Source organism: Theobroma cacao, chromosome 1 (genome assembly GCF_000208745.1).
Source record: "Theobroma cacao cultivar B97-61/B2 chromosome 1, Criollo_cocoa_genome_V2, whole genome shotgun sequence".
Classification (NCBI taxonomy): Eukaryota; Viridiplantae; Streptophyta; class Magnoliopsida; order Malvales; family Malvaceae; genus Theobroma; species Theobroma cacao.
The window spans coordinates 36566263-36581019 of NC_030850.1; the positions used below are offsets into that span (position 1 = coordinate 36566263).

The following is a 14757-nucleotide window of genomic DNA, read 5'->3' on the forward strand; positions in this document are numbered from 1 at the left end:
ATTTATATGCTAAAATTAAAAATATTTTACTTCAAAAAAAATATCGAACCATACAAATTTACGAGTATGTTTTAACTTGATCATGGTGTCTTTTTATTTACTTTCCATGAATTCCAACAGCCCGTGTGCGGTGACCACCTGAAACTCTCGGTTATGTTCCGAGCAGCGTTGGGATACCTGGTCAGAACCGCCTGGAACCGCTTCCAATCGCGGAGGACAGCCGTTAAATCTCTGACCTTTGCGCTTATGTGGCGGCAACAATTTGCATGAACGGTTGCTACGGCGCTGACATCTCCGCTGTCCTGACAAAAGCCGCTGAAATGCTTGGTCTCCAAGAACCTTACTCGGAGATCAAGTTGCCCGAAGAGCCCGTCGCGCATTAGGTCTACCAAGACGTCTTGCTCTTTCTTCCCTGTGGAGTTGTCCTTCTGGGAGTACCAAGTGTCGAACAGTGAGATGGTCTTGTTGTTTGATCTGATGTAGTAGAAGCCGGTGTTGATGAAATTGAGCTCCGGTCGTGGGTCGCCGGTGAACGTATCGACGCTGATTTGGAGGTCCTCGGTTCCGTTTGGGCTTAGCTTTGCAAACGGATTCCTTAGCCACATCACGTCTGTGTCCTGAAAGAATGCGCAAAACTTATTAGTATAGTTCAAGAATGAATTAGCAAAGTAGAAAACAAAGAAACCTTTTGAGGTAGGTGTGTATATGGTCGATTTGTTCTGAAAATTTTAAATATTAAATTAATCGAATTTTTATAAAAAAAATCGAGCAACCAAAGTGGATATTAAAAATCAAAATAATTAAAATTGACTATATATGTGGATTGGTTAAGTTGATTAAAAGTATTTTAATCATTTTTTTCAATATTTTTTCAATAATTATTTTCAAAAAAAGATAAATCAAATTATTCATCTACTCTTCTATAATCAAAATAAATTCAATTTATAAAAATATTAACAATAATATATATATATATATATATATATATATAATGATTCATTTGTTTGACCCTTTGAATATAATATATATATATATATATATAATTTTATATATAATGACCCTTTGAATTTGTATACCATTCTCATGGCTGACAAAATTGACCATTAATTATTTCTTTTAGATTTATAAGTTTATAACAAATTGAGATAATAATAGGAAGAAAATACCATAGAGAAAAACAAAATGTGGAAAATGTGACAATTAATGACAAAAAAAAAAACAAAAACGCTGAATTGTTAACGTAAAAAAAATCATCATTTTGACATAAGGAGTGTCGTTCGGGGAAAGAAAAAGACTGTTCCAAAACCTACATATAGTGGTCCCTGTTTGAGCCCCACAAAACCATTAGCCATGAAAGAAATTAGAAACATCGACAGAGTTCAATTTGGTCCAAACCAATAGTTCAACTAACCTAACCACTTTGTTCAATTGGCTAACTAATTTGGATTATGGTTAGTTAATGAATTTATATTATGGTCAGTGTCCCCTTTCCAAGGGCTTTCACCTTTGCCTCGTATAGGGTTTCATGTGATTCATGGCACCGGTGGTCCTATACCTTAGAGGACCTTCCCTAAACGTTGGGGACACTGACTGCCCAATGAACTTCTCCCACGTAGCACCGATTACATTGAATTCAGAGATGCCACATTAAATGAACTTCTTATCTTTTCTCGATGTAACATAATTAAAGTCAAACCAAATAATATTTCCTTGATTAAGCTGAAAAGGATTATTATAATTATCTTATAATTAATGTAAATTATTAATGTGCAATTATCAATATGGATTTGGCAAAAATATCATAAAATAAATTAATGTTACTATGAAAGATTTTAATTTTTTTTCGTGATTCATTAAAATATGGATAATTTATGGAGGAGTAAGGGAGGGAACCCACGATGTATGGACAGGTGAAAATGCAAGAATAAAGGGGAGACATCAGTTAAGGTTGATTGTAAACGTGTTTTGTTGGTGATTTACTTGTAGGTTTAGTGCACGTTATTTAGGTTGAAAACAAGTTTTGTGCTGTGGGGAAAATTAAAGACTTGATTCAGCATAATTTAATTAATTCACATTATTTATCAGTATAAATTAAAATCACTTTTCAAGAAAAAATTAATTAAATTTATTGTTATGAAAAAATAAAGGTGATTATTGTTGTTAATTTTATCATGATTTTTAATTATAAATGGAATACTATAACTTCTTCAAATTATTTATTTTATCATTTTTTTTGTTTGAATGGTGTTAGTTTTTACATTAATAAAAGGAAATTTTCCGAGAAAATATAAAGAATTTACCGTGAAAATGAAGTTGTAGCCACGCCTCAAGACATCCAAAAGAAAAAGAGTTCTTCTCCACATCATCTTGATAAACTCCTCCGACATATAAACCTTCTCCCCACCGAAATCAACGCCGTCCGTCACCAATCTGTAGCAGTGCAGCCGCTTGAATTTACACCGCTCGTAAGCCGTTTGATCGACGGTGACAAGCAGCAGGTGGTCCAGCAATGGCCTGGTACCTTCTCCTAGCCAGAAGCTCTCCAGGAACAGGTCCAGCATTGTGGTCTCTGCACGCACACTTTGCTCGACGTAAGCTTTGTTGACAACCGCGATGATCACCGTCTTGTTGGGCGTGGAAGCTTCATCCAGGGCCAAACCCAGCTCGTCGGTTACAGGAAACTTCACGGTGGTCTGTAACAGACAAAAAGAATGAGTTTTCCCATCACGAAGAACTGATCATAAAGTCTGTATAACAAACACATGGTACCATATGCTTACAAAATTAGATTGCTGACAGCTGCTTTCCTGGTAGGGGAGGAAAGGGTTTGATGAGGGAGGAGACCAGACACAGATAATGTAAAGGGCACCAGTTATAAGGAGAAAAACTATTGCAGCAGTTGCCTGAAAAGGGTTCTTTGACTGTTCCATAGATGAGAATGAGAGATGGGGTGTTGGCCTGTTAGGTTTCTTTAGGTGAAAAAAGACTTGGGTTTCGTTTGGCTTGAAAGGATTAGAGATGGGAAGCTAGGTTTGGATAGAATTGTCACCCAAAAGTACCTGAGGTCAGATCGGTCATTAAATTGTCATGGGGTTTTAGTCTGTGATGTTGGCCAGGGAATAGAAGAGATTTATCGGAGAAGTCCTGAGGACAGTTCAGATAAAAATAGTATTGTAAAGTTTATTAAAATTTACAGCAAACAATGATAATAAGTACTCTTCCACTTTTTTTTTTAATTATTTATAATGAAAAAAATAAAATTTATATAAAAAATAAAAAAGTATATATTATTCTGATTCACATGTTCGATTAGTCGAATGAATCCGACAAATTTACTCCGAAAAAGGTTATAATCGTACCATCCATCAAGGTCATAATCATTCTAAATGGATCTAAATTTTGGATTGGAATCTAGCAATCAAAATTGTGTGGAGATCAATTTACAGGGAATTTTCTAAAAAAATAAGAAGAAAAAAAGGATCAATGTAAGTGATAAATATTCATATTATTATTGTTTTTATTTTTATATTAATGTTTGATTTCGACTTGTTATATATAAAAAAATAGAATGAGCAGAAAATCCAAACAGTCCATAATTAAACAACATTAAGCTCACAATCAACACATCTCGATCATCCAAACATGCTTCCATCATACATTAATTACTTGGCGATTGATGATTGGTGATTGTTTACAGAAGGAAAGAGAAAGAAAGAAAGAAAAGTAGATAAAGCCCAAAAGTCCGGCGATGGCTGCGTTCCGTGTGTTGAAAGGATTTGACAAAATCTAATCAAACTGATATAATTCAATATTAGTACTTAATTTGTAATGTTAATGTCAACTGACCTGCAAATGTACTAAAATAATAATTATATATGCACCTATTGATAAAGGCAAATACAATATTATATGATGATATAAACATGATTGATTAATACTAAATTTATGTTCTCATTCTTATAAAATAAAGAAATAAAAGAACGAAGAGGATGAAGAAGGAACATTCCAATGAATATGTTTTTTTTTAATTAAGTATGGATAATGTATTAATCAATAAATTAAACACTCAGATGTCAACGAATATGTTTGTATGTTTGTTTTATATTATTTCATTTTTAACCTAATTAGTTTTTTATTTTTGAATTTAAAAAAGAAAGATTTTATTCTTGTTTTTGAAAAAAAAAATCATACATCAATCAATAAATCAAATATTCGAATGTCCATTTTAACTTAATAGGTTTTACTGATTTTAGTTTACAAATTGTTATACTTTTTTCAAGAATTTATATGGATTCAATGACGCAGAAAATTAAAGTCTAAACAAGCAAATTCAAAAGTACATAGTTTGAAAATTGAACAAGAAAAATAATTGGAAAAACTCTTCCTCTTTGCTGCGTGTTGATTGTGGCCCCAGAATAGAAAATGGGAGTCTTCTGTCCAGTCTTTCTGCTACCTTTAACGATCCATGCCCATATTTATGTCGTGTCATTATGAATCGATTGAATTCGCTTGATTAATTTGACAACTAATTTAAACGCGTAAGAGAATAGACATGATCAACTTGAACTTGGAAATAGTACTAGCAGTATTCTTGTTATTGCTTCAACGTCAAAATTGAAATCATTGCGAGGAATGGTAACGATTTTTAACAAATGCAACTTTTTCCTGTGAGTATAGCTTACGCTCTGATATTGAGGATCGAGTATGGACACGTTGAATCCTTTGTGAATTAGCAAGAATCACCTTGCAAGGTCAAATGATCCTGGGTGACGGATAGTGAAGTAATCCCGTGAGGAGATTTATTTTATTATTATTTTAATATTTCTTTTCACGTATAAAGATTACAAATTTATCATTTTATATGAAATAACGAAAAAAATTCACGAAAAATTTTTTGATATCGTATTAAAATTATAAGACATCAAAATATTCTGGATAATATATAAATTCGTCATAAAATAAAGATGGTGAAGCTTAAGAGATTTGGATTTCAAGACTATTATTGGAAAATTTGTGATCTAAATTGGAAAATTATCTTATACACTAACTGTGGAATTTACTAATCACATAATCTTATACACTAATTCTTTATGGAAAGATTAAGGGTTGATGTGGGTTCAGTGCTTGTGAAAAGGCCAAGATCTTGATCAAGCTGGAATGGCCCAAGTCAGGTAAAATCCAACTTTTTCATGGAGATTCAGAGACCTGATTCTAAGGCTTGAAGCTTAAACCAAAATGGAGCTGCAAATGCAAAGAGGATCGCAGAAATTGGTTAAGAGCAAATTTCATTCACATCAAATCATCGCAAGGAGCAGCCAATTTACAGAACCCAAGCACCCTTTAAGTTCTTGCAGATGCCTTCCAAATACACAAATGGAGTTACCCTGATCAATCTATTGCAAATTCCCTACTTCACAGGGAGAGGAAGCACTCGATAAAATCAACAAGAAAAAAAAAAAGGATAATAAATATGATGAAGAATGCACAGAAATTTAAGAGGAGAATCATGTCATTGTCGACTTGACACTGTTGTCCATCAGGGATTTTGTTTAAAGAACACGGCAGATTCTTGATTTCTTCTTTTGCCTCTTTTGCTTTGGAGGCTGGAGAACCACCTTGATAGCAGCATCAAATACAGCTTTCACATTCTGCAATTTTCCAGCACACAAGTTCTTAACGGGCTGATAATAGATTCCAGGGAAATTTCATTTAATTTGTATATTCCCCTGCAGTTCTTGCATAGTAGACAAACACCATCAAGAATAGAGCAGCAGCCACTGCAAGCTCTTTTTCTTCCTGATGCTATTGACAAATATGCTTTTAAACAGGACACTGGCATCAGTAGAGGGAAATAATTTGCATAATGATGTCCAAATATATGTATTCATTTCTCCAAGCCTATTTAAATCCTGCATTCATTTCTTAAGCCAAAGCAAGAAGAGCTCCAATGAATTGGCCGTGCTCGATGGGTTGATGCTAATATTATTTTATCTATTTCTGTTAGTTTAAATAGTATAAGATTGCAGTTGAGAGGACTGAAAGTACATAGAATCCTGTAGGTACGTGCGATAGACTCATAGGCACTTTCTATTTGTGGTTTTATGATAACAGACGCAGATCCAAGACAAACCTGCTGTGTCTTCGAGCTACACTCCATGTAAGCCAGTGCTCCTATTTGCTTCTTTAGTTCAAGACCCTGGCAACAGAATTTGAAATACCTGTATTAGGCTACAATAGAATTCATAAAATTTGAAAGATTTCCTAAAGAGAGCCATTATAGTCAGGCATTATGCATTTCCGTTAGGTTAAGATTCAAGCAACAAAATTGAATAATTTTCTATCAAGAAGCACAACAGGTGAACTGATCTTCTTTTCCTCTCCCTGACCAGCAAAATAAAGACAAGACTAACATTGTGATTGCTTTGTGTTTTTTAACAGTGTAGGTCTTGCAGGTGTTGGATTCAGATGCCTGCTTAGAGATGACACTAAGATAAAGAAAAGGAAGAAGCAGATATGCTATCTGCTACGCAATTCTATTTCTTGCTCATTAGATTCTGCCAACAAAAGGAAATTTTCAATAGATGGATTAAACTTTCGTTAAAAAGCTGGAACCAGTCTACCGAGAATTCCTCAATTTGCTGGCAATAAATGTTCTCCACAAAGGTTTCTCATCGTTTCTTTTGTCTAAAGCATTCAAAATTGCAGCTTACCTAATCCAAAGACAACTTGTACACATTAACAAAACAACTAATGGTGCCACAAACATGCAGAGAATGAAACAGTGGGAACACAATGTGCACATATCAGTGATACCTGTTCTGTCGAAATGGTACACGCCCCTGGATAATCCAAGTGGAACTGCCTGTCTTCTCTTAAATCTGCACCCCAATTAAATTTATTAACAGAAACAAAAGCATGCATGCGCATGTCCAAACATGTTATCAACCATGTAAAGCCTGGCCCATGCATGACAGATATTCAAATAGAGCTTACAGCTAGACAATCAAACACAATTGACATCCAGCATTTACAAATCGCCAAGGACCAAAAACTTTTTCATATGCTTTAATTATTTATACATTATGTGCATTCATTTCTTTCTCACTTTTTCTGTTTATGATGTTGATGTTGTAATACAGGTAAATGCACAGGAATGAACCATGCACATACATGAGAATCTGATGGGGACTTTTTGAAAAAATGATTATAAAAAAGCCCTATTTTTTTTTAAGCTCTCATCTGGCATGCTCAATTATTCAGAGCATATTGAACCTTGATTAATAAGCAAAGGCATGGTTCTCTGGAAACATCCATTTGCAGAAGCAATACATCAAGGAGGAGAGAATCCATCACCTAGTTTGGTCCCCACAAGAACAATGGGCACTGATGGGGCATAATGTCTCAGCTCTGGGACCCACTTCTCCATCACAACAAGGAGCATAAAGGAAAAGAAGCAAGACATGTAAAGGAATCAGAAAAGTAGTATATACATTTCATTAAACTAAGCATAAGCAGAAGAGAACTCATTAGAGGGTTTAAACTTTAAAAACCAGAAGTAATGAGCGACGAAGCTTACTTTTTTGGATACGTTCTCATAGCTAGGCCTACTTATGAGGGAGAAAGCAAGAAGGAATACATCAGCTCCTCTGTAACTTAGAGGTCTCAACCTGTTATAGTCTTCCTGACCTGAACAAATTAATTTTACAATCAAAACTACGGAATTCATTTTGGTTTTATAATCAAATTGCTTCCATGTTAACTAAAAAGGCTGATGCGTGGTTCACTATTCATTGATACCTAAAGCTTCTAAAAAGACCTTGAATAACATAATTACGGATGTGGAAAGGAAATAATCCCATCCCATGGTGTTTTATAAATGAGGATGTATATCAAAAGAGATAACACCGTTAATACTTATTTGAGGAGAGTTATTGGCTATAAGGGTATAATTAATATGACCTTAGCACCCTTATAATGTGATCTCTTCAGTTCCATAACGAAAAACTACAAACAGTTATAATTTTACCAACTCGGGCAAACAGAGAGGGCAGGGTTTCTTTCAATGTAAAGTGAAACTGACATTGTTACTTTTGTCAAAACATGTTTTTTTCACTTTACTTGTCATCTCATCTCCATTGTCTTAATTGTGTTCAGCTCTTTTTTTCTGTAGCAGAAACAAGCCCTTTGCGCAGCATCATACCGTTTACAAGTTATGTAATTGCCACCTAAATGTTTATCCTTTGTGTTGCCATGAGGAGAAAATGGAAAAATTTGGAAATTTCAAACAAATTTTGGGTTGTAAGATTTCAATTCTCTGAGATTTTAGCTTTCCTTTATAAAGTCTCTACATTTCTTTATGATCAACTATATCAATATATCAGATTAGCATTTGTAATCATCAGGTTATAACCACCAATCCACCATTTCTTATTTCACTAAACAAGCAACATTCAGCAAACCCCATTGTCAAAATTTGGAAGAATAAAGAAAAACTGAAGAGACAAGCTACCAATTAAGCTGAACAAGTAGAAGTCGTTATGAGAGAAGCAGAAGAGCATACCAGCAGTATCCCAGAGACCCAAATTGACAGTCCGTCCATCGACCATGACATTGGCGCTGAAGTTATCAAAAACAGTAGGAACATAATCCTGTAAACAAGAAAAGTGAGCACCCAGAAAGCAAAATGCGCATCAACCAACAAAGAAAGAAATGCAGGATCATCGGAGAGAGAAAGAGAAAAGGAAGTTCATACAGTTGGGAAGGTATTGCTAGTGTAAGAGATAAGGAGACATGTCTTCCCAACAGCTCCATCCCCAACTGTCACACATTTTATGAATTTTGTTTGTGTTGCAGCTGCTGCTGCTGTTGCAGTACTCATTGTCTGCAGTTAAACCAAACTCTCATCAACCCAGAGAAGTTTTTTGAGTTTCTCTTCCTGTGCAGCTATGGCTTGATTAAAAAAAAAAGGGAAAAAAAAGGAAAGTTATATAGAGAGCAGAGTCAAGAAAGGTAACCAAAATTTTCCATGAGCTTTCTGAGGAGAGAAAAGCATATGGTGGATGACTTTAATTTGAGCTGTCAGAGAGGCAAAAGGAGAAAGAAAAGGAATACTCCATTTCAGTTCAATTCTATTTCCACGCGCTTGAGAGCAAGTGAAACATCGGCTCCATTGATTACGCATCAATAAAAAGGATGATTTTACATTTTAGAGCTCCTCCACCAGGGAATTGGGATCATTGTGAAACACGAGAACCGGCAGCGCGTGGACAGAGCAACCTTCCGACCTTAAAAGATGACAGTGGAATAATTGTCGACCCCATCAGGTCAACTTTAAGGAAGAAAAAACATAGAAATTAAAACCTTGAATCACGCTCTCTCACGCGCTCAAATCCAACAAAGCAACAACGTACTAGGATTTGTATTCAATACTCGAATGTAAGCTTACTTGTTTGCATTAACCGCTTCATAGTTTTTTCAGAAGATAAAAGCTCAAGGCCAGGCAGCTATCCTCTATGCTCTTGAATCACTCCCTTCACTTACCAGAACCAGGCAAACCCCTGTTTTCAGTTCTTTAAACAGAGAAATGTGTTTGCACCACATTATTGAACAACTCCCATTGTTTTTCCCCCCTGTTTATCCCCTTTAATGGGTTCTTTTTCAAGGTTTCCGGTGGATTTATTGACTTTATTTAGTTAAATGACTTGCACATGTTCCTCTCTTTTTGAATGCTGTGTCGTCTCTTTCTCCCACCTTTTTTCTCCCCATCCTGTTTAGATTTTGCTGTGGAAGTGAAGACTTGACCAGGAAGGGGGTGACGAATGCTTTCGGATAGCATGACATAATTAAGACTCTGATGTTTCCTCGCCATTGAACATGGTGCATCAAAGATAAGATTGTCTCTCTGCAATTTTATAGCCATGTCAGTTTCCATGTACGCAAGTCTTTTCCATGCATATAATTCAATTTTGATTATTATGAAATTTTTTTTATAATTCGATTTGTGTCGTATTTTAAAAAACAATTCATTTAATTCAATTTTTCAAAAATTCTAATTTTTTTTTACTTTTATATAATTACAAGTAGAGGAAAAAATGAATTTAGCTGGAGAATTAAACTTTTGAAATCAAAGTATTACCACTGTAATATCATTATTATCTCGAAATTTTCAATTGTAATCAATAATGTTCGGAAAATTTTTTTATTTTAAATGATTAATTTGAAAAAAATATATTTAATTATCATTCTACCAAAAAATAAATTTAAAATCTTTCTATTCTACTTAAAAGAAGAAGGATTAGTTTTTTTTAATCCAAAAAAATTGTAAATGTGGGTTTCTATTTTTCATTTTCTTTTTATTTCTTAAATTGTAAATCTTTCTATTTTATTTTTTTAATCCAAAAAAATTGAATTTCTTGGCCCAAAAGGAAAGGTCAAAAGGGCAACTTTGGGCTGAAAATGGTCCGGCCCATGAGTACGAGAAAAAATACATGTTCTTCCGGTAGCTTCAGGCTCTCGGGTCGAAAGCACGATAGCAGAACGGCGGAAACTTGTTTGTTTCCCTGGAAAATAGTGAGAGAAAAAGAGGCATGGCATCAAGAGCTGCAGCAACACCGCCATACCCGAGTGCGGCAAGAATCGCCGATTCTCCGTGCTACCCTCAGTACACTGCCTCTCTCAAATGTAAGCTAACTTTCTTAAGTCTTGACCCGCCCCCTTAAAAAATCTCTCTTTTCCTTCTTTTCCCATGAAACCATTCGTTATTGATTACTGTTTTTTTATCATTATATGGTACAGTCGGAAATTTTGTTGGATTGGGTATTGAAAATTAGATATGAGAAGAAAGAAAGGCTCAAACTTTACCTTGCTTGAATTATGAAATATTGTTCGGATCTGACTTTATTTTCTTTTGATTTACCCTGATAAAAATTTTTCAATTTACTGTTGTAATAACAGTTACTTGATTGGGAGAGGGATTAATTAGTTTGTTACTACTACTAGTAGTACTTGATTTTAGCTGGAAAGAAAGGAGATGTTTGAAATGTAATGTAACCAGCGTACTTCTTGTTCATTCTTGTCTGTTGCGATCAGTTTTCCGTGGCAGAGGTTGGAGCTTTTAGAATTTTCTGGTCTCTTAATAGAGTAAAGATCTCTTTATGGAACTGAATACCACTTCTATACAAAAGAGTTGTTGGTAAGCAATGCAAATATGCTTGAAACATGGATTGGCAGCCTTCTATGATTTAACCAAAGATAATCCTTGTTGCTTTTAGCTGAGTAGATTAGATATTTTTAAAACTAATATTGTTATAATTTATGAACTCTTCACGCATGGAGTAAGGAGAAACAGTATGGAAGATCGAAAGAAAATATGTTCTTTCTTATATGCACAAATTCCCAGCAATGTCTTAACATTCTTTGTTTTTTTTCTCTTAAAGTTAACATATTTGTGATTGAAATATGGCCAAATTTTAATCTTGAAGGCTCGGTTCTCAGGTCTGGAAGAAAATGGCTCAGAGGACAAGAGTAAATGCCAAGAACATTTTGATGTTTACAAGGAATGCAAGAAAAAGGAGGTATTGCAATTGTAATTTCTAGTGTATATCCCTTTTATTATACCAGCAGCTTTAGCTATGCAAAGTTGAACTAGCTCCTCCTGGCTATAATGCACTGACTATTACAATTACCTTTTTTCCTTTTCTTTTGGTAGAGGGAAGCTCGTTTGGAACGCAACAAGAGTCGCTCCTTCTTCTCATGAAATCCCTTTTGAGATTTTCTTCCTCATTTCTATGGAGCTGAAATTTGTAAGTTACTAGGGGGTTTGATCATTTTCTCCTGTGCCATTGCTATAGAGTTCAACAGAATCTCAACAAAAAATCTGTATAAATCTGACTATCTTATGGAATATAGAAAGTCAATACAATGTTCTTTTATTGTGTTCAATAATGGCAACCATGTTTGATTTGGCTAGTTGGTAGAGGATCTTAGTTTGCCTAATAATTAGATTGGTAGAAAGAAATCTCTGTTCTGTATATTAGTAGCAAAATGTTTTCCTGCAGCCTGCAGCAGTGGGAGATTAAACTTGAATGGCATATAAGCCTGAGTTGCTGCTTGCAAGCCCCCCGGAATTCCCTGGGCAAGCATCCTAAAGAAAAATCAGATGGGAATGCCATGTCAGTTGAATTGAATTTAATATCAAATTAATCACACAAAATTTGCACCCGAAATGTTTTAATTTTGAATATTTACGAGTGTCTTACTATATTTTTGAAGGAAAAAAAGATGGTTAGACTTGAATTTGGTATTGTGGGAAAAAGTTGAATTTTTTTAGAATTTGATGCTTCAATATATTTTGTTGTTTGAATGTTGATGATGGCTTTCATCTTCAACTAACCTGAACTTTGAGTTTGGGTAGTACAGCACAAATATTCATTAAAAAACGATAGTGCAGCACAAGAACTCTGCAATTATTCTTACACTATAATAGGAGGTCACAGTCTCCTTACATAGAGACTGATTCCATGTTCAGGCTCCAAAACCATTCTGGTCACTGGAGAGTGATGATAAGTCGAGGAGAGGGAGAAGCTAAACTTGGACAAGATGAGAGATAGAACAGCCTTCAGCTCTGTCATGGCAAAGTGTTGCCCGACGCAGGTTCGAGCACCAACCCCGAATGGCAAGTAAGCCTGTGGGTGCTTGCAAGCCCCGAGAACCCCCCCTGCAAATCTTTCAGGATTGAACTGGTGTACATCAGGCCCCCATAGATCAGTAATTTGGTGTAATGTCGCTACTGGAATTTGAATGTTTGTGCCTTTGGGGATCATAACGCCTCTGAACTTGATATCTTGCAAGACTTCCCTCATCACGAACACTGCAGGTGGGTAAAGACGCAGGGTCTCATGGATTACCATTGTAAGCTGCCATGGAATCAGTAAGTGACCATCAATGAAATCCAATTTCATGGGAAACGCAGACCAGCTGAAATGAAACAACGGTTAAAAAGGGTGTAAACTTACTCACCACTTTCATGCTTCGAAGCATATCAGCTTCTAGAATGCCATCTTTACAGATTTCGAGGACCTCAGCATGAACTCGAGCTTGCCAATCTGGATGTGCAGCCAACAACACCAAGCACCATGAGGCTGTCATGGCGGTGGTCTCATGACCTGCATAATATATGTTCTTGCAGTTATCCACCACAAATTTGTCTGAGGACAGTCCGCCTTGGTCAACACTGCTTTTGGCACCCTCAAGAATCATTTGCAGCAGATCCTTCTCATGTCCTGCCTCAATGCGCTGTTTTACCACTTCCAATATCTTTGAGTTCACCTCTCTCTCCAATCTCCATTTCTCCCTATTGTTCTTGGTCGGCAAGAGCCTGCAGTTGTATATAAAAACAGAAGAAAAGCGGCATCCACAAAGCCTTGATGCATAATATAAAATTCATACCTTAAACCAGGTACCCCCACGATACTTTTGCCTTTGGGCAGGACCTTTTGAAGAGTTCTGATCTGAAAGAATATTTCTTCCCCTTTAGAGTAGCTGCTTCCAAAACAAGCTCTAGAGATTATATCTGCAGACAGGCTTCTTAAATCCTGATCAACTTCAATTTCTGCCAGGCCTCCCTTTCCTTCTACTCGATTCTCCCAAGATTTTATCATTGAGTTGGTCGACTCCACCATCAGGTTCACTATGCCCTTTAACAAAAATTAAAATCTATTCACTTGAACATGGTTGAAGAAAATATCTGTACTACATATGCATCAAAACTCGAAAATCACCACAGCAATATACATCAGCAGGCGGGAATTGTACCTTAACCTTGTCAATATACAGTTCAGGAGCAATAATCTTTCTGTGGTGAGCCCAGAGTGGGCCACTTGATGCTAGAATACCCTCGCCAAGCAGAGGGCCGAAGTATTTGGAAAGAAAAGAAGGCTTGCCTATGCTTAAAGAAGTGCAGAGGTTAATTTCCTTCACCATCTCCACGTCTGTCACGCATAGAAACTGTATGTTTCCAGTTGAATACATGAAGACAGGTCCTGTCAACAATTTGTAACCCAATATATTAGATCGAAACTAGCTTACTTGATCAGTTGTTAACAGTTTTTACAAACAAACTGAAGTTTGGGGTGCATACCATATTCATTTCGCCACTGCTCAATGTAGGGGTAGGCCTTCAAAGGCCAAGCATGATCAAGATGTGCATTAGGTTGCTCTTCTGGAGATCTTTGTGAAGATTCAATCCTCTTGATGTCAAGGATGTTTCCCAATAGAAAAGCAGGAGGAGGTCCCTTGATCCCTTGCTCTTGCAGCTTTGACCTCAGCCTTTTCGGTTTCAAAACCAATGCATTAACAAGATGCACGGCCAACACAACCAGGCTGGTAAACACTACTAATAAAATGATCTCTGCCATTGCACCTTGGCTCTGCTTGCATTTCTTTGCCCTTTTATCTTCTTCTTCTCTCCTTTATTGCATCAGGCTGCGACTTCTTCAATGCTTAGTCAAAGGTATCATTATACACACATTTGTATATGATTTCCATGACTTGAAACGCATCTCTGATCAAATTTTGTTCTTACTATTTTAACAGGATATCTGTACCAAAATTATATTTAACATGAGGTTGCTTGTTCTTGATGATCCTTCGTCGTCATGCAGTATTGTATTATTAGTAGTTTTTAAAGAAAAAATAATCACGGCTTAAGGAAATGATTGATACAGTCTTGTAACAAGGAACTGAATTGCAACTTGCCTT

The 14757-nt window shown here is 35.8% G+C and overlaps 4 protein-coding genes across 6 annotated transcripts; 1 reads left to right on the top strand and 3 right to left on the bottom strand.

Annotated features, from left to right (window-relative positions):
- LOC18614530 (uncharacterized protein At1g28695) lies at positions 66 to 3134 on the bottom strand. Its single transcript, XM_007052323.2, has 3 exons — positions 2781 to 3134; positions 2301 to 2693; positions 66 to 617 (listed from the first exon to the last, which is right to left on the bottom strand). The coding sequence occupies exons 1-3, from the start codon at positions 2928 to 2930 to the stop codon at positions 81 to 83; spliced, it is 1080 nt and encodes a 359-aa protein (XP_007052385.2). The 5' UTR covers positions 2931 to 3134; the 3' UTR covers positions 66 to 80.
- Positions 5243 to 9052, bottom strand: LOC18614531 (rac-like GTP-binding protein RAC2). 2 transcript variants are annotated; one of them, XM_007052324.2, is made up of 7 exons: positions 8753 to 9052; positions 8561 to 8648; positions 7577 to 7686; positions 7354 to 7417; positions 6814 to 6878; positions 6131 to 6196; positions 5243 to 5648 (listed from the first exon to the last, which is right to left on the bottom strand). In XM_007052324.2, the coding sequence occupies exons 1-7, from the start codon at positions 8876 to 8878 to the stop codon at positions 5550 to 5552; spliced, it is 618 nt and encodes a 205-aa protein (XP_007052386.2). In that variant the 5' UTR covers positions 8879 to 9052; the 3' UTR covers positions 5243 to 5549. The 2 variants fall into 2 exon arrangements, with proteins under 2 accessions (XP_007052386.2, XP_017969592.1); XM_018114103.1 differs by having other exon boundaries at positions 7354 to 7420.
- Positions 10449 to 11972, top strand: LOC18614532 (cytochrome c oxidase-assembly factor COX23, mitochondrial). Of its 2 annotated transcripts, none has more exons than XM_018120031.1 (3): positions 10449 to 10680; positions 11481 to 11573; positions 11708 to 11972. In XM_018120031.1, the coding sequence occupies exons 1-3, from the start codon at positions 10456 to 10458 to the stop codon at positions 11753 to 11755; spliced, it is 366 nt and encodes a 121-aa protein (XP_017975520.1). In that variant the 5' UTR covers positions 10449 to 10455; the 3' UTR covers positions 11756 to 11972. The 2 variants fall into 2 exon arrangements, with proteins under 2 accessions (XP_017975520.1, XP_007052388.2); XM_007052326.2 differs by having other exon boundaries at positions 10495 to 10680; positions 11494 to 11573.
- On the bottom strand, positions 12340 to 14703 carry LOC18614533 (cytochrome P450 714C2). Its single transcript, XM_007052327.2, has 5 exons — positions 14138 to 14703; positions 13813 to 14039; positions 13447 to 13694; positions 13018 to 13375; positions 12340 to 12914 (listed from the first exon to the last, which is right to left on the bottom strand). Exons 1-5 carry the CDS (start codon positions 14412 to 14414, stop codon positions 12489 to 12491), a joined length of 1536 nt encoding a protein of 511 aa, XP_007052389.2. The 5' UTR covers positions 14415 to 14703; the 3' UTR covers positions 12340 to 12488.